This window comes from Paramormyrops kingsleyae, chromosome 1 (genome assembly GCF_048594095.1).
Source record: "Paramormyrops kingsleyae isolate MSU_618 chromosome 1, PKINGS_0.4, whole genome shotgun sequence".
Taxonomy (NCBI): domain Eukaryota; kingdom Metazoa; phylum Chordata; class Actinopteri; order Osteoglossiformes; family Mormyridae; genus Paramormyrops; species Paramormyrops kingsleyae.
The window spans coordinates 66,445,371-66,470,002 of NC_132797.1; the positions used below are offsets into that span (position 1 = coordinate 66,445,371).

A 24,632-nucleotide genomic window follows, 5' to 3' on the forward strand; every position below is an offset into this window, starting at 1 on the left:
ACCTGGATAATGGATACCATGGATAAGAAAACAGAAGGGACAGATTAAATATATCAAGCCAAGTGAGCTCTGGGACAGAGAAAAGAAGAAGCTGAGAGAGAAATGAAGGGCTCCTTCCAGGAGTTGCAGGGAGAGAGAAAGGCCAGTGTGTTTATGTTGAGCATGCCAGACTGGGTAAAGTTCACAGATGCCTGGGGTACGTCCTCACAGTTCTTCATCAGCCTTCTTTGTCTGGACTCAGCATTGAAAATTGGGTGAGGAGCTCAGATTTTCTGGAGGGACTCAAAGTAGAGCCGCTGCTCCTTTGCATCGATAGGAGCCAGCTGAGGTGGCTTGGGCATCTATCTTAGAAGCCTCCTGGACGGCTCCCTGGGGAGGTGTTTCCGGCATGTCCTACAGAGAAGAGGCCCCAGGGCAGACCCAAGAGAAGCTGGAGAGTTTATATCTCTCGGTTGGCCTGGGAACGCCTTGGTATCCCCCCCAGCTGGTGAGAGGGAGGTTTGGCCATCCCTGCTTAGACTGCTGCCCATGACCCGACCCCAGATAAGTGGCAGAAAATGGATGGATGGATGGATGGATATGCTGGGTTTTGTAGATTATGGATGTGATGTGTTTTTTTGCTTTTTCCTTTGTGTCCCATCAATCACAGCAATTTGAAATTAGCAGCATAAAAAGTGTTCACAATCATTTGTGGGTTAAATATGGGCTGATATTTGTGCCACTAGAAACTGAATACAGTATGAATAGTGTTTATTTGAATCTGCAGTTGTTGCATTAAAAAACTGAATCTGAATTTATTAGTTTGAATCTGAATTCCAATTAACTTGAAACTGCATTTATCCTACCTGGAAAATGTGACGCTCTATATTTACAAATTCACTTCTCCCAATTCAGTATCAGTTCGCATATTTAATTTCAATTTATTGAGACACACAATCTGGATCCTTGAAGAAATGTATTGATTATTCATTAGATACATACAAGATTAGTGAAGAGATGGAATTATACATTGTTAATATCTTTCTCACAGACTTTCCTACAGTTTCAATGATTGTATAGAATGTATAGAAATAGAGACTGTTGGCAACAGCTATACAAGACAAAACAATAGCTAAGAACTTACTAGTATTGAAAACCATATCTAAGAAGCAATGAGCATTTGGTGAACCACTGTACATCTTATGGGTCTAAAACCAAAACCTCCAGATTATTATTGAATATGATCCTTCCGTTCACCTGACTGCTGCAGTCAGGGCTACGCAGGAAGCTCATCACGCCGGCTTTCAGTTCTGGAGGTGCACTGTGGCTGAAATCCAGCACCTCAGTGAGAAAGTCCAGTAGCAGTTCCCCCTTCTCGTCACCGGGGATGAAGCATTCTGTGATGTCCATCGTTGAAGGCAACACAAAGGTTTCAAAGCTGATTCCTTCGGCAGTGAGGTAGCGCTTGATGTCTGCCGCTGTCACGCATTGGGTGATTTCAGTGCAATACAGCTCATTCCCATAAGTGCACCTTAGCTTGCCCCAGCTGCTCTCCCCTGAAACAGCGAGCAATGAACCATACATCAGATTGAATTCGGGCACCAGGCAGTGTGTGTCTACAACAATCCTGTCCTCTGCTTCCTACCACTTTCCTTCTGTTTCAGTCCACTAATTAATTTCAATCTGCAGGGCTAACATATAGGTTAACAACCTTATTATGTCATTTATGATTCTGAACTATCCTATAGCAATTTTATTACATTAAGACTGTAGCAAAAAAGTAACAAAAAAAAAAAAATACCAGCAACAAGTATGATGAGAAGTTTTCCATTTTCATTCAGGAGACTCCGGAAAAAGGAGATAGTAGCAGCAGTATCAGTGACATAGTACAGCATCTGAGGGGGGAAATGTATTGCAAAAGGCCAGGTTAACAACCAAATTCTACATCAAAGGAGAGTAGCTTTTCAGGCAAATAAGACAACAATGACAATAAGTATCAGTGGATGTGTCAGCCAGCAGGAACTGAGTGTGTAGAATGGTGACAGGAAGCTTCTACTCTAAATACAAACTTCAGTAACTACTAATGACGTCCACAGTGAGGACAATGTGTGTAGAGTTTAAAATACAGAAATAAGTATTTTTTTTCTGCTAAATACAAGCAATATGTGGGATTTGCAGTACGTGTCATATTCAAACATGTAAACAAAAGCCATTGGACATATTTGATGTGCAGGATGCCTCTGCATTAAATGAAGTAGGAATGACATGCATATGCCAGCGGTATGTGAACTGGGACTGGCTGACCTGGCTTTCTCAACCGGATAAAATCATCTGATCATTTGTGACCTATTGACATGCTCAGGTGATGACATCATCGTGGGACAGCTCCAAAAATCAGTCCCAGTTTCAGTGAGAATTTGTGGTGCCATTCAGTTAGGTATAACCCCTTTGGTTATAGCAACTGGAATACTTCTGCATGCATTCCACCTAGAGGTGCCCTTGATCTGAAAAAGCACCTTCAAGTGCTTTTCAACAGCACTTGTATTATTGCAACTGATTGAACTTGAAATTACTCTTAATCTATTCATACTGGTGAGCATTTAATGAAAGAATGAAGCTCTTGCTCATGCTTACAACTGCAGGGCAAATCCTCTGACTTGAAGTCACCACCTTTTGGCTACAAGCTCTCCAAATAACACTGTCCATCTGATGAATGAAGTTTCACTCCTCACCCACCTATTAACACAGCAAAGTGAACTGCAGACATGTTTACCTGAATCATATGAATGAAGTCTAATTTATTCTCTGACTGTCTGTGTCTCCAGCGCTTCTCAAACTCAGAGGCAGTCATCTGATTCCATGTGAAGTTTACGTTTTCTAAGTTGGGAGTTCTCAACATAAGTTCTGTACAAGACAAAGTAACATTTTAGACATGGTGCAATGTATTATGGCGATTCATTCAGTTAAATACTATATTAAACAACAATATGTATTTGACTAAACTCAGAAATGCATGATATGAATGTGAGTATTTGAAGTCCTAGTACCCTTGCATTTCTCCAGCATCGGCTCACTGGGTTCTACCATGTCACAGCCCACCTTCACATCTGGTAAAACCTTACTCAGCTGTGAAAGTATCTCCAGGTCCACCTCTCCTGCAAGACCGAAACACAGATTCAACTTTAGAGCCCAGATATTTCCTGTAGATGCCGTCCATTAATGCCTTTTTATGCATTCAGTATTATTGGGATAGTAGCTCCTTCTATAGCATTGATCCTAGCTGGGTCCTGGAGGACAGACATAGCTATTCTTATTCATGTCAGTAACTGACTGTAGTTAGAAGTTCAATGGATGGAAAAGGTTCTGGCAGTGAAGTTGTGGGTATCGTTAGGCTGACCAACTGGCTGAGGACCTTTTGCTTTCACACAATGAAAAATTCATGCTGATTGCCTATGGATATTAATCTGAAGTGCTTTGAAGAACAACGCTTAGAAGTTGCTATTCCAATACCTTTGTGACAGACAGTGATAAATGTTACACAAATAGCCTTGTAGTTCCCCCAATAACATAATAACATCTATTTCTGGAAAAGCTTACAATTCTAAATCTGTATTTTAAATACAGACTTTATAGACTCTGTATGCACCAGTTCATGTCTCAAACCAATACTGCCAAGATGTTGGCTTTCTTTCCAGTGACTTCAACTGTGTGATAGATAACAAACTGGACAAATCCTCATAGGCCCCAGCTTCAAACCCAAGTCTTCTCATGCTTTGAACACTATTCTGGCCCGATAAATATTTGGAGAGAATTCAACCCTAAGGTTAGGAACTACACATTCTATTCCCATCCACATAATTCATGCTCAAGACTCGATTATTTTTTTATACCGTCATCTATTGTACATAAGATCAAAATGTGCAAAACTGGCTGTGTAACTCTGACAATGGCAAGATCTGGGATGCTGAATGATGATCCTAGTGTGACTTACTGACAACAAAGCGATATTTATTATAAGTAGAACTCAAAAGTAAACCAGACAAAAAAGGAACCACAAGGGGTCTAAACATAGAAGGTGTGGGGGGGCGTAACAAACTAAACCAAGGCTAGAAATAAAGCAGAAGGAAACAGAGGGGAAATACAATGGCTTGAAACATACTGTACATACAGGTATCACACGGGAACAAGCACACAGCATTAACAATGACTGACAAAGGAACAGGGCATGACCAGGCACTTACACACATATAATGAGATTTCAACAAGATGTATGTTATTTTCCATATTATTACATACAAGCGATGAGGAAGTACAGGGAACAGGTGAGGGTTGTTAACGGGCAGTAAGGACTCAGGAATCAAACCCTACGAGGTATAAAGTACATAAGTGGAACAGGTCATAACTACAAGGCACAAAAACAACCAATACAAAAACACACAATTTTAACAATGTAATATACTGATAATCAAGGGGCACACAAAACAAAACAAAAAATGTCCATTAATGACAGAAGGGAAATACACTTCTCAGGAGCCTGCTTCACCTATTCAGCTAAGCCACGACCCAGGGAAGAAGGGGAAAACAATTGCAGTTAGTTAAGAAAGGTGCAAAAATACAGAGGAATGAGCAGGCCATGTGTTGGCGAAGTGGCTGGGGAGGTGCTTCTGAGCTTGGTACGGAGTTCATAGCTTCTTCAAAGCCATGAATTTGAGGCTCAGCGGAGACATCTTCTGTGCCTGGAACGGGGAACTCTGGCGAGATGGCCCCTTCTGGGCCGGGAACGGGGAACTCTGGCGAGATGGCCCCTTCTGGGCCGGGAACGGGGAACTCTGGCGAGATGGCCCCTTCTGGGCCGGGAACGGGGAACTCTGGCGAGATGGCCCCTTCTGGGCCGGGAACGGGGAACTCTGGCGAGATGGCCCCTTCTGGGCCGGGAACGGGGAACTCTGGCGAGATGGCCCCTTCTGGGCCGGGAAGGAGCTCAGACAACTCAGAGGGGGGTTGCTGGCCCTTTGCTGGCTCCAGGCCTTAGCACTGGAATCAGTTGTGTCACTCTCTGGAGGTGAGGGATACAAGTCTTCTTTTGGGCCTGGAACCCCAGACTCTAGTGAGGCCCCCTCTGGGCCTGGAACTTTTTACTCTAGCTAGGCCTCTTTGGGGCCTGAAATATGATGCTTTCACCAGTACTTGGATAAGTAGACATCTCCTTACCCTATCAACTTCCTGGGCTTCCAAAGCTGGGGGAAAAGCAAAGCCAACAGTTACACTGAAGGAGCTAGTTGTGTCTGAGATGGTTCTTTGCACCGTACTGACAGAAACAGAAGGCATTCTGAATGCAAAAACTTTAGGATACCTCACATCAGATTTGTCAGACCCAGAGCCAATAATTCCAAACCTCATCTCTTCCCCAAGCGATTATGATTCCACCGATCTTCTTAGACAGCATTGTTTAAAACATAGCCAGGTCCTGGCGGATCAGTTCTGGACCTGTTTCACTCACTATTATCTGCCAAATCTTTAGGAGAGAAAGAAATGGCAAGAAGATGGTAAGTAGCTACAAGTGGATCAGGTAGTCCTGATCAGGTGGCCCATGGGGAAGGTGATGTGGGTGTACCCCGATGATGACGGACAGATAAGGACCACCTCTGTGCAGGTGAAGGACAAGAATTATATCCAACCTGTGATTAGTTTGGTGCCACTGCTCCAGCTGAGTGAGGAGGATACGGAGACAGGTGTAACCTGAAGGGCGGCTTTTACTGAGGTTACAAATGGGAATCCACTGATCCCACTTTTTCTGTCCCGATACTGATACCTGGCCGTTGGGTATCGGCTGATACTGAGTACTGATCTGATACCAGTGTTTAAACTGCAGACTTTTGCATCACTGTGTGGAAAAGACTGTGATCATTCTTTTATGTGTAAGGCTGAACTTAAACCTTAAACAAAGCTTTCTGAAATCTATAAAATAAAATGTAACAGATCTGTACACCAGATAAGTGCAGCTTCCTCCAGCCGTCGGTTAGGTTCCTGGGCCACATTGTCTGAGTTGGGCATCACCACAACCCCCAAGAAGGTGAATGTGTGGAGGACTGGGAGAGCCCAGTACCGGGGGTCGGGGGGGGGGGGGGTTGGAGTCCCTGAAACAGCTGCTAATCCCCAAGTCCCTCCATGGAGCTGTGCTGCAGAGCATCCGGGGACACCCAGCGGGTAGAGGCCACTTCAGCATGAACAATACTCTGGTTGTTCCAGCGCTTTTACATACCTGGATGTAGAGCTCTTCGTCCACTGCTGCACCACCTGCAAAGGTTCACACCGGTGCTCACAAGGCCTACTTCACCCCTTGTAATCCGGTGGACCCATGGAACGACTGGGAGTGGATGTCCTTGGCCAATTCCCTACCACGGTCTCTGGCAACCTCTACATCCCCCTGGCCATGGATAACTTCACTAAGTGGCCCAAGGTACACAGTGCAGTCAAAGTAGAGCCTCATGCTGCAGCTCAGCCGGTAGTCCTATGGGCCTGCAGGAAATTAGTGCCTCCTTCTCTGCCTCTGGGACTAAGGTGGGTAAGGGTCATATGCTCATGGGACGGCTAACCCTTAAGGAGAGCTCTGTAGTGCTGGGCATTTCCTGGTGGTTGGACTGTGCATTGGGCTAGCCTGTGTCTCCCCGTCTGTAATGTGTCAGCCAATTTGTGTTCCCCGATGTGCAACACTCCGCACTGACTAGCTTTCAGTTACTGTTATCTTTCCTTTTGTGTTAAATAGCTTGCATTTGAAAAATCCCCATCAACTGTGCCTGTGTAGATGTTTATCTTTCACGTGTCCCGATTTGTGCAAGTACTCTCCTACCATGTGGTAATGTTAGTGAAATGCACCCCCCCCCCTGCATTTTACCCAGTCTGTGTACTGAGATTTCTCTTGTTTGTTTGTTGTACTACATCCTTTTAAAAGTGCTTACTTGAGCCTAGACTGCCTGCCTGCCTCCTGAGGTCTTTGCTGCTGGAGCATCACAATGTGATTTATATCTATTGATTAATCTTCTAAATTGTCCATATTTTCAATTATTTTCTCATATTGAGAGAAGTCTCATACCTGTACCAGTCCCAACGGACAAAACACTGAATGCAGTCTTGCCCTCCCCAATGCTGCAAGAGACATACAATCTTTGTTAGAAAGTGGACTTCATTGGTACTTTTATAATGCTGATAAGCTTGTCAAGTCAAACAGCTGACATAACAGTATAGGGCTCATTTAATTTGATAATATTTATAATGACATATACTTTCACTTAAGGACTTCTGAAATTCATAATCCTCCTGAGACCCAAGGAAAAAAGTGTCCTTCAATTGTATGTTATTTGTCTAGGAAATAAGACATCTTACAATTAAATTTTTTCAAATTTATTTTTATTTTTAATTTCACAGCATGTCCTCTTTAGTGCACAACAGGAATAAATATGTTTCCTAACATCAGTGAAAAACTAAATGCAAAAATACAATGTCCACTACAATGGACATAAATGAATAGGTCGGGTATCAGGAGGTTACTACTGGTAAGATCGATCACCGTACTAATTGCTGCATCTATGCAGAACTGCGACAAATTTCTGTATCTTTTTCCTATAACTTATTACATTTTTTATTTTAGCATTTTATTTATTATTTGGTTGGTAAAAGTAATTGTCCTAAGAATATTTAACATATCAAACATTTTACAATTGAAATTTACGCTTGACGAAACCGGGTATTGTTTTAACTTTTACCGTGCGAGGATGTCAGGAAGACTCCCACGAATGAATTGACTCATAGCCTGATGCTCCGACGACAGATCGAGGAACAACCGGAAGGACGTGTAGTACCTTTTGTAGTCAAATGCAAGGAACTTCATACCTAAAGTAATTTTAGACTGCTGTAAAAAATATTACATATTTTAATTATAATCGAATAAAAAACATTGAAATAAAATAAAGTACAAATATGCGAACTGATTAAAGAAATATAATTAAATGTGTTTATGTACGCAAAGCTAAAATGTTTAATGCATATTTGCGTGATAATAACACGAATTATAACTACATAAATTAAACTATATCGGTGCCGGCCAATAGTTCAACGTTATAATTATTTAAGTTTTAGTGTTTTCACCTATACTTTTTAACACTGGCGCAATGCACAGGCTGCACCTGAAGGTAAGTTAGCCTCATATTCCATATTCAGTTTTCTAGCTTTAATAACTTATCACGGAAGTAAGGTGGGACGTTATTAATCACAGAATCGTGTTGTCCAGTACGCAGGCTACGATGCACACCGATTATTTTTGCGCTTCAAACCATTTCGTGATTTGTACAAAATCGTGTTAATAGCTAATAAAGTAAGTGCTGTCAGCTGTAATGACATGGTGCTTTAGCATTTTGGGCTCATGGCGACTGATGCACACCCCTTTGTTTCCCAGATTGCTTTACGTACGATTTTTAATTAATTTTTGAATGTTCGAACGTATCCGTGTAATGCGAAATGGGACAATGCATGAATGGGTTAATAACTTTAAAACTAGACAAGACAGGCACTTCTAGTGAAGTGTGCTTTGATCAGTGGACTACAGGGAACAATGCACACCCCTTGGATTTTCAGAAAAACTTTCGCTCTAACAGTTATTAATTAATACATTGTATGCATATTACATGGCATAGGGGCAGTGCACTAAAGGGTTAATAGCTCTGAAAACAAATGAGACAGCCACATTCTACCAAGTGTGCATGGATCAGGGGAACCTGGGGGACAATGCACACCCCTTAGATTTTCAGAATAACTTTCACTCTAATAGTTATTAATTGATACATTGTATCCATATTACATGGCATAGGGGCAGTGCACTAAAGGGTTAATAGCTCTGGAACCAAATGAGACAGCCACATTCTACCAAGTGTGCATGGATCAGGGGGACCTGGGGGACAATGCACACCCCTTAGAATTTCAGAATAACTTTCACTCTAACAGCTATTAATCGATACATTGTATCCATATTACATGGCATAGGGGCAATGCACTAAAGGGTTAATAGCTCTGGAACAAAATGGGACAGCCATGTCCTATGAAGTGTGCATGGATCAGAGGACTCTGGGGGACAATGCACACCCCTTGGATTTTCAGAATAACTTTCTCTCTAACAGCTATTAATTAATACATTGTATGCAAATTACATGGCATAGGGGCAATGCACTAAAGGGTTAATAGCTCTGGAACAAAATGGGACAGCCATGTCCCATATATTGTGCATGGATCAGGGGAACCTGGGGGACAATGCACACCCCTTGGATTTTCAGAATAACTTTCTCTATAACAGCTATTAATTAATACATTGTATGCATATTACATGGCTTAGGGGCAATGCACTAAAGGGTTAATAGCTCTGGAACCAAATGAGACAGCCACATTCTACCAAGTGTGCATGGATCAGGGGGACCTGGGGGACAATGCACACCCCTTAGAATTTCAGAATAACTTTCACTCTAACAGCTATTAATCGATACATTGTATCCATATTACATGGCATAGGGGCAATGCACTAAAGGGTTAATAGCTCTGGAACAAAATGGGACAGCCATGTCCCATGAAGTGTGCATGGATCAGGGGAACCTGGGGGACAATGCACAGCCCTTGCATTTTCAGATTATTTTTGTCTGTAATAGTTATTTGTTAATATATTGCATCCACTTAAAGTGCAATGGGGCAACACACTAAAGGGGTAATAGCTCTGAAACAAAATGGGACAGCCATGTCCAATTGAGTGTGCTTTCATCAGTGGAGTCTGGGGGACAGTGCACACCCCTTGGATTTTCAAGATCACTTTCTGTCTAGCAGTTATTAATTATTACATCGCATCCATATTACATGCCATTGCTCCATTTCATACATATTGATAGTTAATTGATAACACAAATTTATCCATAAGTAAGTTGTAAAGTGTAAATTAGGCAGTGCACCGTGGGACAAAGCAAATGTATCGCAGCTGAATTGCTTGATTACGTGTTTCGTCACATTTAATACATTAGCATTAAGCATTTGTCCATTGAACAAAAAAGAAAACAATAATTAAGCCACCATTTGAATTCTGGCTTCTTATATACAAAAATAATTACTCTCCTTATAAAAATTAACTTGGAATAATGAACACATCAAATTTAAAAATTAATACTTTTTTTACACAAAAGAGTAAATTCATTCTAAAAACATTCTATTAATCTCCCCTGCTGATCAATTGAGAGGGGCATTTGGTCACATAGTCTGATTTTTTAACTATATTTAGTGTTCCAATTTCTCCTTGAGAGTACTTTTGTTTTTAACACAATTTTTTTAGGTCTTCTTAAACTACTGCAAGATTGCAGCACACCTGACAGGATGCCAACATCTTGAAAAGATGTCACAATAAATGTTATTAACAAAAGATTAAAAGTGGAATAATAAATACACCCGAATCCTGATGCATAACATTGCCACTTTGTGGTCTGAGTTCATTTGGAACATTGAAAATATCAATAGGAATATAGCCTGGACTATGAGAAACAAATATTGGATAAGTAAAAGTATTTATCCCTTTTAATTGTTATTATTATTATTATTATTATTATTATTATTATTATTATTATTATTATTATTATAAGTATAACAATAATAAGATGGACCAGGGCATCACTGAGCTCCTGGACAGTCTCAGGTGCAGACTGGAAGGACCGAAACATAATGTCCCAGAGGTGTCCTATTGGATTTAGGTCAGGTGAGCATGGGGGCCAGTCATTGGTATCAATTCCTTCATCCTCCAGGAACTGCCTGCATACTCTCGCCACATTAAGCTGGGCATCGTCGTGCACCAGGAGGAACCCAGGACCCACTGCACCAGCGTAGGGTCTGACGATGGGTCCAAGGATTTCATCCCGATATCTAATGGCAGTCAAGGTGCCGTTGTCTAGCCTGTAGAGGTCTGAGCGTCCCTCCATGGATATGCCACCCCAGACCATCACTGACCCACCACCAAAATGGTCTTGCTGAACAATGTTACAGGCAGCATAACGTTCTCCACGGCTACTCCAGACCCTTTCACGTCTGTCACATGTGCTCAGAGTGAATCTGCTCTCATCTGTGAAAAGCACAGGGTGCCAGTATTGGACCTGCCAATTCTGGTATTCTATGGCAAATGCCAATCGAGCTCCATGGTGCCGGGCAGTGAGCACAGGGCTCACCAGAGAACGTCGGGCCCTCAGGCCACCCTCATGAAGTCTGTTTCTGATTGTTTGGCCAGAGACATTCACACCAGTGGCCTGCTGGAGGTAATTTTGTAGGGCTCTGGCAGTGCTCATCCTATTCCTCCTTGAACAAAGGAACAGATACTGGTCCTGCTGATGGGTTAAGGACCTTCTATGGCCCTGTCCAGCTCTCCTAGAGTAACTGCCTGTCTCCTGGAATCTCCTCCATGCCCTTGAGACTGTGCTGGGGGACACAGCAAACCTTCTGGCAATGGCATGTATTTATGTGCCATCCTGGAGGAGTTGGCCTAACTGTGCAACCTCTGTAGGGTCCAGGTATTGCCTCATGCTACCAGTAGTGACACTGACTGTAGCCAAATGCAAAACTAGTGAAAAAACAGTCAGAAAAGTTGAGGAGGGAAAAATGTCAGTGGCCCCCACCTGGTAAGCCATTCCTGTTTTGGGGGTCGTCTCATTGTTGCCCCTCTAGTGCACCTGTTCTTAATTTCATTAACACCAAACTGATTAACAACCCCCTCTGCTACTTAACTGACCAGATGAATATCCAAGAATTTTAGTTTACTTGATGCTATACTCTGATTAATAAGCGTTCCTTTAATTTTTTTGGGCAGTGTGTGTGTGTGTGATATATATATATATATATATATATATATATATATATATATATATATATATATATATATATATATATATATATATATATATATATATATATATATATATATAATGTATTAAAAATGTCTTCTCAAATGTTGAAATTTAGTCATACACTGAGCTGTTTTACTAGTGAAGAGCAACTTCTAAACATGATAAAAATTGAAAGAAGAAAAAACAAATCATGAGGGAAAATTGTATATTTGGAAGTACATGCTGACATTTGCAGATGTGCCTAATTGTTAAGCATGTTTTTCAACCCTGCAACTGCTAGACAGAAAGTGATCTTGAAAATCCAAGGGGTGTGCACTGTCCCCCAGACTCCACTGATGAAAGCACACTCAATTGGACATGGCTGTCCCATTTTGTTTCAGAGCTATTACCCCTTTAGTGTGTTGCCCCATTGCACTTTAAGTGGATGCAATATATTAACAAATAACTATTACAGACAAAAATAATCTGAAAATGCAAGGGCTGTGCATTGTCCCCCAGGTTCCCCTGATCCATGCACACTTCATGGGACATGGCTGTCCCATTTTGTTCCAGAGCTATTAACCCTTTAGTGCATTGCCCCTATGCCATGTAATATGGATACAATGTATCGATTAATAGCTGTTAGAGTGAAAGTTATTCTGAAATTCTAAGGGGTGTGCATTGTCCCCCAGGTCCCCCTGATCCATGCACACTTGGTAGAATGTGGCTGTCTCATTTGGTTCCAGAGCTATTAACCCTTTAGTGCACTGCCCCTATGCCATGTAATATGGATACAATGTATCAATTAATAACTATTAGAGTGAAAGTTATTCTGAAAATCTAAGGGGTGTGCATTGTCCCCCAGGTCCCCCTGATCCATGCACACTTGGTAGAATATGGCTGTCTCATTTGGTTCCAGAGCTATTAACCCTTTAGTGCACTGCCCCTATGCCATGTAATATGGATACAATGTATCAATTAATAACTATTAGAGTGAAAGTTATTCTGAAAATCTAAGGGGTGTGCATTGTCCCCCAGGTTCCCCTGATCCATGCACACTTGGTAGAATGTGGCTGTCTCATTTTTTTTCAGAGCTATTAACCCTTTAGTGCACTGCCCCTATGCCATGTAATATGCATACAATGTATTAATTAATAACTGTTAGAGCGAAAGTTTTTCTGAAAATCCAAGGGGTGTGCATTGTTCCCTGTAGTCCACTGATCAAAGCACACTTCACTAGAAGTGCCTGTCTTGTCTAGTTTTAAAGTTATTAACCCATTCATGCATTGTCCCATTTCGCATTACACGGATACGTTCGAACATTCAAAAATTAATTAAAAATCGTACGTAAAGCAATCTGGGAAACAAAGGGGTGTGCATCAGTCGCCATGAGCCCAAAATGCTAAAGCACCATGTCATTACAGCTGACAGCACCTACTTTATTAGCTATTAACACGATTTTGTACAAATCACGAAATGGTTTGAAGCGCAAAAATAATCGGTGTGCATCGTAGCCTGCGTACTGGACAACACGATTCTGAGATTAATAACGTCCCACCTTACTTCCGTGATAAGTTATTAAAGCTAGAAAACTGAATATGGAATATGAGGCTAACTTAACCGCGGTAGATTACCGCGGCAAAATTGATCCCGCTGCATCATCAAGATTACAAAAGGCTATTTATTTAATTACACTTTGACGGAGCAGGTTTCAAAGGATAATTAAGTCTTGCCAAATTACACAAGGTACATATGAGAGTGAACAATAAATAGTCACTTACCTCTCTGCTTTGGACGACCTAAAGATGCGTTTGAAGGAGGACGCTTTGCTTTAGAAATCCTAACCCCTCCCTCTGTAATTTGCGATAACTGTTCCTTAAAGACGCAGCCACGCTCCTTCACCAAGGACGTGTGCTTATTAACAAAAGTGTAATAAACGCATAATATATTAAACCGTTGCTTAATATTCCTAAACCTACCTCTCTTGCTACTATCACGTCATTCAAGTAAACTAGGTTTAATTGAATGATTTGGCTAATGAATGATTAAAATGAAGGCCCGTGTTTCCCAAGCTGACGGGGACTCTAATAATCTGTAGGACAGCTGCAGATCTAGAGTGGAATTTAAATGGATGAATTTAAGGTTAGTTCATCACCCTGTGTGAGATCCTTACTACGGTGATGACGTTTATACACAGCATATGCAAGTGCAGCAGACGGACAGGTGCAGATACATACATACATACATACATACATACATTACTGCTTAACGAGTTTTCAGCCAAATCAATGAGCACCAGACAAAACGATAAAAAATCCCTAGGAAAACAAAACCTGAAAGGTAGGCAATTCTTTTTATCCCAAGTCTTAAGTCAGCGTGGTTCATAGATAACAAACCTTTCACAGGAGTAATTTGACACTTAAGTCTTAGGTTGAAGCTTTGACTGACGTATATCATCATTACAGATGTGCACCGCAGTGTTAATTTTGACAATACATTTTGATTTAGTCTGTCTTCTGACTAAATTGCATTTAAGTTTTAGTCACTTGCTACTAATTTAATTATTGTTAGTTTTAATTTTAGTCGAGCAAAAATTATTTTAGTTGAGAAAAAGTAAATTGATTTTAGTCGGCTAAAAGTAAATTAGTCAAACAGTCAAAATCAGTTCTCTTGTTCAACATATGAATATGCACAGAATATACTGTACCTCTAAACTATTACACTAACATGTACACTGAGTCAAACCACATGCAGTGATTACTGAATATGAAATGAAGAGTAGGTGAAGAAAGGATTTACTCCAAAAGATCTTCGTCAGGTAATGGCAGCTTCAACATGCCTTAGTTCTGCTGCAATACGATTTTACTAGAAAAGGCTGGACCGAGCAGCACACATTTAGTATTTATCAGAGAAAAAGACAAAATCTTTCAACAAAAAAAACCAAAACCTTCCAGCAAATATGGTCTAACCATTTTTAATGCAAAAAAATGCATCTTTCATACAGCAAAATGCTATTGCAGTAAATGTGTTTTCTCTTTCAAAAACTATGGCAGTGGGAGCACAACAGTTGTACGAGTTTTTGTTCATTTTAAGGAAAGCACTTCTGTTCCAATATGACCTTTGTTATGTTGCACTCACCGTAAGTGAAGTTGCCTGTGACCCTAAAGATACTTTCTGGGAGATCCTGGGAAGCTGGCCTAGATCTAGAGCAAAAGTTTTCAGTGTATGGTACACAGAGTATGGTACACAGTGTAACTTTGTGCAAGCCAAGAGTCTGTGCTCATAGGTTGTGATAGCTCCTCCTTGTACTTCTCAATTTGCTGTTTGACATTTGTTGGTGCCCCCTGTCTTGAATGTTTTCTGTGTGCTTAGAAACCAAAATTGTGTTTGCATTGATGTTACTGCTTCAGTTTCTTTGGCTGTACTCTCATGTGCAACACTGCTGAACGGATCACCCATCTGTGTGTCTGAATCTGGCAGGATATGCTTTGTCACATATTCCTCTACTTCTTTCAGCAGCTCTTGACTTTTCTCATCCTCAAACTCCACAGACAGTGGGCTGGAGAAATCAGGCAGCTGCCGGAAGGAGACAGAAGTTGTCCTTGTTTGTATCCAAAAAGCAGCCAAAGCACTGATTTCATATTGATTTTCATCTTTTGGACAAGGGTTGCTAGAGCTCTGTAGCTTCTTGTCTGCGCAAATTCATCTAGGTGGCTGACCAAGGAGGGCAATGACAGCAAGGGACACAGATATGGTGTCAATCTGGAGTATTTTGGTGTTACTATTACTAGTATAATGTATAATTTTTAGTTTATTTCACTTTAAGACAAACTACACACTTTCAGAACTCATACTTTATTAATTATATATATATATATATATAACATAGAACTTTTAGCAAAAATAGTTGTACTTCTGGTCATTAATTGGTACCTGACTCCTTTCTTCTACTTCCTGCTTAACCATGGCGTGTTGCTTCCATTATCAGTTATGGAGTATTTGGTATATGCCACTTGTGCATGCATGCATTCATCAACACATTTTTTATAGACTCTGCTCTGTGTGGGTGTGCAATTTCTTCAAGAGCCAATAGAATATGTTCAGCTTCATTCTTTTCAACACAGAAATAACATGCATACGCCAGAATAACATGCTAGAAAGCCAGAAATCTTGCTGACAGCCATTTTTTGTCAAGATATCAAGATCTTCTGAGCTGCACTTAGTCGGCTTCTGAATTTCTTTTTCTTCTTCATACTGTTTGTCATATAGGTTGTTTATTTTTGTTTTCTTAGGAACAGTGAATTCTTATCCATTAAGTAAGTTCTTATCCATTATCTCCATCATCTGAACAAAACCTCCGTCCTCTACAGTTCTGACTGGACGACCTGGGCTTCCAGCCCATCTGGTTTTAGCCGCCTCCTTTTTCTGCTGCTCTTTTGAGTCATTTTTGTACTTCAAACCACCGAAGAGTGCCTTTGTGATATTTTATTGTGATTCCTTCTGTTGGACTGCACTCAGTGGTGTTTTGTCTGTAGATGCCTTTGTTAGCTGGGGAGGCAAACTAAATAAGAGCAACAACTATATTATTTGACAATTCGGATTGATATCTCCCTGTCTAACGTACTAGCAGCTAGGGATGTCACAATACCAGAATGTTTGTATTTAATAGAAATATCATTGACATTTTGAGACTCAATACCTATTCCATACCATGGCAAAAACAGAAATCTCCTTCAGTGGCTTGTAATTAAAAATACTTCCGTTATTCAAGTGAACAAAATTGTGCCTTTTTTTTTTATACAATAGAAAATATAGATGCGCTAAAGATAACAGCAGATTTAAAATAGTGACCAGCCTTTTACTGTGATTAAACAGCTGCCTTTCTTATATCATACTTATCAATGTCCTCAATGCCTGCCTGCTTCTTTATTTGTATGTCTGTTTATCTGCTGTGCGACTGGTTTATTCCTGTTAAACATGTAATAAAAATTTTAATTATATATATATTTTTAAAATAATCTATTTCTTAGTAACTCGTAAAGGGAAAAAAGTGGAAATAACAAAATCCTGTGTGTGTCTGTGTTTTGGCTTCTTTTTCATCAATAAGCACGTTTCCCGCAATCGCATGCTGCAATTCCCTAACACAGCAAAGCCAGGCATGACTTTCTTCTCGACCTGTGTTGTTGTGGTGCTGTATCATCAGCACTGTATTCTTTACTCACATTTTAAGTTAAGTTATTCCTATAAGAGTGCAGTACCGACCTTACTATCGAGGTATCGGTTCTTGTGACATCAACACACCTAAAATAACCCAACACATTTGACACATTAGTATTAGCAGTGTGAATGAGAGCCATATGTACCGGTATTGGCACCAGGCAAGTCGCCACCTAGATAATGTTACATACCTTGGCATGAATCTCAGGGTGGACGCGCATCTAGATGCCTCTTCAGGTTTGTGGTGTTCTTTCCTGTGTGCTTCACTCCACATGACGTACACTGGGACTTATTTTCATCAGCGTTGTAAATAAAGTTAGTCTGTATGTCTGACCACTTTTTTTGCCCCAGAATCACGTCGGCAGGATTTGCTTCTGAGAAATATCTCAAGCAAACAGATCTATGGTACAAGTAAACACAACGATGGTTTTTATTATTAAATTATTAGCATTGGTATTATTATTGTATTATTTCCATCCATCCATTTTCTGAAACCGCTTGTCCTATTTAAGGTCAGGGAGGGTCCAGAGCTTATAGGCACAAGGCAGGGAACAACCATTGTAGGGCACACTCACACACACAGACAATCTGGTGACAAAAATAGAACCCAGTGTAAGCCGTGTGGAATGAAGCACACAGGAAGGAACACCACAAACCTGAAGAGGCATCTAGATGCGCGCCACCCTGAGATTCATGCCAAGGTATGTAACGTTATCTAGGTGGCGACTTGCCCGACGCCTGTAAATTGTTGTGACCCAAACTGCCCCCTGCCACGGATTGCCTCCCCTGACGTCACTGCTACAGAAAACGGTGGAAATGTGCTGACTTCTGATTGGTTTTGGTGTTTGGTTCCATGTTGTATCATTTCCAGGTGTGACGGTGCCGAGTATGACGCTAATCGCTGCATTATGTAAGACAGAAAAAGAAAACTATTGCAGTAGGATGACTGTCAAACATATTAGACAGACAGACAGACAGAGACAACTATATTAGTCCCCGGAGGGAAATTAAGTTCTCATAGCAGCCAGGTAAATTTAAAGGTACATTATTCAAGTACATGAATCGCTTCTTGTCACTGAAGGCGACTATATTTGCACAAACAAGCGCTGTCGAAAAGAATAGCATCACTGTACGTCTCATCTGAATGAAAAAGTAGTAACTGTCACATTTGTTTTACAGGAGGATATTAATCTTAGCATAAGGTGTGATTGCAAGATACCATAATAAACAAGAAATGTGAGTTCTTCAGTCTGCTTAAGGCAAGCAGTCCCTTCTGCCGCGTCAGGGGAGTCAATCCGTGGCAGGAGGGCAGTTTAGAACACAACACCTGCAGCACGTTTTGTTACCATCATCATCTGTGGCTCCAGGGGCACTCGTTCACATTATTGGGAATTAACGCGAGATTCCTGTTCACGTGCACGAGCCCTATGCGCATTTCACCTACCGTAATTATTTCACATTTATCATTTAACTTCAGGTGACTTATCATGAATAGAAATAATAATCATGTAGAGATTTCATAACTGGGGTGTACCAATCAGTTTCAGCAGGGAGGTCACACTTTCTGACGTCAGATTTTGAGACCCCACATATTCTAAACACATTTTTACTCAAGTATGGCACAACAGCTTTGTCTCCAAGGAGAGAGAGTCCTGGTGATCTAGGCTATTCACTTTCCAGTCATTTACTCATATAATCTAGAACATTCCTCCACAGGGGCGTGACTTTGGGTCATTCCCATAATGCATGCATATGCAGCCATGGAAAAAAATTAAGAGACCACAGCACAATTTTTTGTTTCACTCATTTCTCAATTTATGGGTGTGCATCTGTGAATAATATACCTTTTATTGCAAACTGCAGCCTGGTTCTTCTCTGTTTCTCATTAATGAAGGGCTTCTTCCTTGCTTTTGAGACTTTTGTCCTGCTTCTAGGAGCCGGTTATCCACTTCACACCTGCACTTAATGTTTCCTATTCCTTTTGAAGGTCACTTGATTTCATCCTCCGATTCATGAGAAACTCTTGGATTAGTTGACGGTCATCTCTGGCATTAGAAAGTTGCTTCCGCCTTCTGCCTGCCTTGTTTTTGGTTATTCCCTTTGTCTCTTGCTTCACCTTTTTCTGTACTGCTGTCTTCGAAACTTTGAGCCTGGAATCAGTCTGCTGTACAGTTTAGCCTTCTGCCAGCAGAACCAGGATTAAACCAGGATTTAAAAATACAGATTTATTTTAAAAGAGTGGTCTCTTAATTTTGTTCCCTGGCTGTATATTGATACAAATATTTCATGCCTCCAGGTGAACACTTGTCTAGGACACCAACAAATTTAGGTTATGACAGCACAGCTTTCATGTCTATTTCAAGAAGTATATTTATTCGATTAATGGTTGCTGCAAGATTTCCATTGGCCTACGTATTAGGCATCAATACTTAATATGGTTCAATAAGCATAGTAAAAGCTTTCAGATACTTTATATATCCACCTTGCTTTAAATCTGATTCACAGGCATTTGTGTTGCTTTTTGCTGTTTCTATGGGAATTTTATGAAAGGACACTTTTGGTATAATTTTATACTCATTCAGGAGACACTTCTGTCCAAAGCAACATAAATACAAACAAGGATCAGAGAACAGAGTCAGTTTCCCTGGAGAAATCGAGGGTAAGGGTCGTGCTCAAGGGTTCGAGGTTCAACAATACATTAACGTTAACTAGCTAGTTATCTGTAAGCTAAGTAAGGGATAACATATTTTCAGGGGGGTAATTATCATGGAATAAACCATGTCAGGTTGACACTGAAGTGCCACCGAGTTCACTTGTTCACTAGATATTCATGCGCTGAAAATTCTGTCAACAGCAATAAATATTTACAACAATGTCTGGTATTTGTCAAGTGATTATATTTATTAGTGATGCAAATGCATTAAAGATAGTGTTAATATGTATTAAATAATTGATGACTAATTAACAACCGAGTAAATGGTTGTATTAACCCAGGGCTGAATTGTAACAATCCAGAATCATTGTTAAATTGCATAGGTCAAGAGGCTAAGCTCAGAATAACCTAGAGTGTGTTCTGTCTGATTGGGTTGCCAGTTAACAGAGTTTGGGTTAACCCAGAAGTTCTCAGAGTGTGACGATTCAAAACGTGAAAATAATGAACCGCGAAATAGCTCAAATTATTATCAGGCTGCGTAGTTTTTTAGTTTTTCATAGTTGTAATTGCGTTGGTTAGACGGCAGATGGCACAATAACTTTACTACCAGCAATCAACTAATGCAGCCTACGGAAAGAACACTACGGATGACAAAAGAGTTACTATGAAAATGCCTATTTGTTATTAATCTCTCCATTTTTAATAAAAGGAGTATTTTAGTTAGTGGACTATTACTATATATTTTAATCCTTTACAAATGTTTCTAAATTATTGGTGGATATTAAGAAATTGACACAAAAGTTGTTTTAAGTTTAACAAAAGGAATATTTTAGTTCATAATGGGAAAATGTTGCATTTTCTGCAAATAAATTATTATTTTTCCCCAAATATATTGTGGGGAAAATCAAATTATGAGCCGAATATCACGAATTGAACTGAATTGTAAACTGGGTGAATCCTTACATGTCCAACCCCAGGCAGTAGAAATGCACTAACAGGTCTGAGGAAGACAGATCTTCGGGTTATTTTTAAGCACTCCCGTGTGGTCAAAAATATCAATGATAAACATGAAGTTTCATGGCTGGTAAAACAAACGCATTCAAATCTTCTCTCAAGAAAAAAGCTGCACAGTATCAGAGCTGGAACCACGAGGCTGAGGAACAGTTCTTTTCTAGAAGCTGTCAGACTTATGGACTCTGTCACATACTAGATGATTTTTTAATATATGCAAAAACAGACACTAGACTCTTTCTCATGTGCAATTAATGTGATTATTTATATTTATATTCATAACACTAACACTATTGCATTTATTATTCTTAATAAAATAAGCTCTCTTTACGCCTCCCCTGAGCTGGCTGCGTTGTGGCACCCAGGGAGCTGGGGATTAAGGGCCTTGCTCGAGGCCCTGCAGACATGCCAAGGTCAGGCTTGAATTGGTGAATTTCTGATCACAGGCACAGAGGCTTAGCTCAATGAACCAAACACTGCCCTCAAGCACTATTAACATTATTAATATTCATCTGTACTTTTAAAATTGCCTGTAACTGATTTATTTATTTTTTTTAACTAGAAGTGAATGTTTGTGCTATGGTGCTGGTATTGGGACCTCAGTACTTTAATGTGTTCTCTTATTCTCTTACATGCACCCCCGTGTTCTTGGAATGACAATAAACCTTCTTGAATCTTAGAAATATCAAGAAACATCAAGTCAGCCTTTAGAAATGGATTTCTGAATGTGTACGTTGGATATCTGTGCAAATCCCCTTAAGAAACAATTGCTGAGCCACATACTGTAAAGAGTATTATCACCTAAGGAGCAACAATGGAGTATCATTATGCTGTATTTTTCTAATGTATACCTTTTACCGTTTTCTTGACATTGAGTTGCATAGCTGATAGATCCCTGCACCGAAACATACAGTTTTTATCCATCTACGCAGCTGGATATTCATGTAAAACACATGATGTAATTACAGAAGGTTCCGTCCTAGAAATTTAATGGGGAACCTTTGGATTACACATCCATGTTCTTAATCTCTACTCCGCAAGGACAGTGTGAGAAGGTCAAGCCAACGGGAAGGTCCTCACCATCTCCAGGAAGAGCCAGCACGGTGCGGTAGCGACTCTGCCTCCCGTCCGCATTTTTGCTCGAGCAGGAGTGAGAGCACGTCGACCACGCTGACCAGGAGCTGACCACACAATCCCCAGGGCAGGACACCTCACAGGGTAACACTAAGGGCGGGGCATCTTCCAAGCACCGCTCACTGGGAACCGCCGAGTCTGTGGGATGGGATACAGAGTTCTAGATCAGGTACACCTACCACTGCATGGTGGAGTTGTGAGGCCACTTAACTGAAAGATGTTTGTTCTACCCAGAACCACTAGTGACTCAATTACGTTGACCCTGGTAGTTTAAAACAGATTGTTAATAGCCTGAAAATACAAAATGAAAAAAATGCACCGTTAAAAAAGTGAAACTAACCTGATCAAACCAACTTCAGTATACATGAAAAAGCAAAACCTGACAGTTTTACTTTTAACCTTTACACCCCATAATTCTCTGTGAAGCTTAGCACCTAAGGCAGTTTTAATGCACAACTCTAGTTCTTTCCCCCTTTTTCCATTAACCATGATGAATTTTGACAAGCAATCAGAAGTCAGCACATTTCCACTATTCTCTGTAGCGATTACGTCATGGAACCGTGGCTTGAACCCAGCTCTCAGAGATGTGAGGTGACCGTGCTAACCAATGCACCACCAAAACACCCCACATCCTAGATTAGCTTTTATTTCTAGAGAAAAATTTAAGACGTGTGACGAAATAAGTAGTGGTAGTAAGTAAAGTAAACATCTTACCACAGACATGCCAAGTCTCCTGGAAGCACCGTGAGTCTCCTGCATATTGGCAACGGCTCCTTGATGTCCGCAAATTGAATAAAAGCAAGACAGGCCCCTCATATATACAGCGTTGGCTGTCCTCATCACTTGGTTAACATATGTGCCAAAACTTCTGCTAAAGAGCTCTCAATGTCACCTGAAGAATTGCTAATTGACATCTACTACTACTTTCAGAAAAGCTCAAAAAGAAGAGAGGAACTTGAACAGTTTCAGGACTTCTGTGATGTAGTCCAGCAAGGAGTACAAAAGCACTGCCCTACATGATGGCTTTCTTTGGGAAAAGGTTTGGACCATCGGCACAACCAATGGCCTGCCTTTACAGTAGTTCTTATTTTGAATCACATAGTGAGAATCAGAAGTCCTGTGATATTCAGAAGAGGCTGACAGATCCCACTATGAAAATTTTCATTTGCTTTCATCACAATGTCACAGTGTTTTGACAAATTTATTTTTTTTCAAAACAAGGCACCAATTCATTACAAGTTAAATGACCGTGTTGAATAGCTCCTGCATGACATAGCAAGCAAATTTATTGCGCCAAAGATTTTGAGAGAACAGAGAGCAGGAGATAGATGTGTGCAACCCTGAAATTCACTGTGCAGATGAAGAGCTTTTTGTTGGGTTCTTGACAAGGAGGCACTTGCTAAGTGAGGAATCCCCTCTTACAAGATGAAGCAATTCTTTAAAGATACTAGAACATTCTATGTCAGGAGCTTTCAAAAATAAAGGAAAAGTTCTCAATGAGAGACCAAATCTTGACCAATATGTCAGTGGTTAATCCTGAGAACCAAAATGATGTGAAACCAGAGCAGATTTTGACTTTGGCAGAGAGATTCCCTAATGTGATGAAGGCAGATGCCAGAGAACATCTCCACTTAGAAGTCCTGGATTATGCCTCAACTAACCTGGAAGCACTGGTGCCAAATTACAAAAAATTTCCAACTGATGAGTTCTGGGCTGTCCAAGGTCAGATCTATGAGCTCAGGGCAGTTTAGATTCAAGGAACTATCAGTTGATGAAGCTGCTGTTGATTCTACCAAATTCTAACTGTACTGTAGAAAGAGCATTCAGCATGGTCCATCACATCAAGACAGAATTCAGGAGTCAGATGTCTCACCAAACACTTGTAAACCTGTGCCCTGTACTACGAAGCGGGGTTACTGGCTTATCGGGGTAACTTGTCGGATTTAAGGTACCACAGTTTAAATGGACTTCATATTCGTTCACTTACATTTTTGCCCAGACTACCTTAAATCCAACAAAGCAAGCAGCCTCTGCAAAGCAAGCAGCCTCAGAATACAACGAAACCTTGCCAAAGACACAGTTAAGGAAATAGGTCTTGGGCTAAAAAAACTTCTAAAATGTAAAGATAAGAAAGGAAAGAGGAACACATCTACATCTTGTTCTGTAAATAGTTACTGAAAAAGAATTCTGTTCTGTGAAATAAAGTTTGTTGAAGTTACATCACCCTATGCATGTCCCTTCTTGCCAGGGAGATGCACAGAATAGGGAATAATCCTTTTAATCCATTTATTTTCTCATAAAATTACCCATCAAGTAATTCTCAGTCTTATCTTCTTCTTGTCATGCATTTATATTCTTAAAAACCTCACTATGAAACTCTTCTGCGATTCTGATACACTGAATGCTTTATCACCAGAAACAGACGGATATTTTTTATTTTACTTTTTTGGCCAGGAAAACATATACAGTATGACAATCTTTTCATTATTGAAACATTTCAGAAACGCCGTAACTTGCCACATGGCACTATTTACCCATTTTCATAGCAATTTCATACAACTGTACCAACTTTACATTTTTAAGTACAAGCCATGGACTCAGAGAATACGATAAAATGTGCATGCAGATAATTCAAATTAACCGCTCCAACCCATCTGACGTTGCCTGTTTTATTAAGCTATGTTTTAAAAGTCTTCCTGAGAGAGAGAGAAAAAAAAACAAACAGTGATATTTTGGGCTTTAGGGTTTAG

At 40.4% G+C, this 24,632-nt stretch overlaps 1 protein-coding gene across 2 annotated transcripts; it reads right to left on the bottom strand.

Annotated features, from left to right (window-relative positions):
• Positions 1-889: 889 nt before the first annotated feature.
• LOC111834433 (histamine N-methyltransferase-like) lies at positions 890-23,873 on the bottom strand. Of its 2 annotated transcripts, XM_072718054.1 has the most exons (9): positions 22,597-23,873; positions 21,829-22,020; positions 15,006-15,443; positions 7,743-7,888; positions 7,073-7,125; positions 3,027-3,134; positions 2,753-2,883; positions 1,781-1,874; positions 890-1,535 (listed from the first exon to the last, which is right to left on the bottom strand). In XM_072718054.1, the coding sequence occupies exons 4-9, from the start codon at positions 7,865-7,867 to the stop codon at positions 1,180-1,182; spliced, it is 867 nt and encodes a 288-aa protein (XP_072574155.1). In that variant the 5' UTR covers positions 7,868-7,888; positions 15,006-15,443; positions 21,829-22,020; positions 22,597-23,873; the 3' UTR covers positions 890-1,179. The 2 variants fall into 2 exon arrangements, with proteins under 2 accessions (XP_072574155.1, XP_072574153.1); XM_072718052.1 differs by lacking the exons at positions 15,006-15,443; positions 21,829-22,020; positions 22,597-23,873 and adding an exon at positions 13,649-14,790.
• Positions 23,874-24,632: the final 759 nt, after the last annotated feature.

Excerpts from the sequence above, each read along its gene's own strand:
- LOC111834433 (XM_072718054.1), bottom strand. The coding sequence starts at position 7,867 with ATGAAGTTCCTTGCATTTGACTACAAAAGGTACTACACGTCCTTCCGG. Across the intron at positions 7,126-7,742 it reads CTTCCTGACATCCTCGCACG|CATTGGGGAGGGCAAGACTG; the intron begins GTAAAAGTTAAA and ends TGTCTCTTGCAG. Across the intron at positions 3,135-7,072 it reads GTCCGTTGGGACTGGTACAG|GAGAGGTGGACCTGGAGATA; the intron begins GTATGAGACTTC and ends TCGGTCTTGCAG.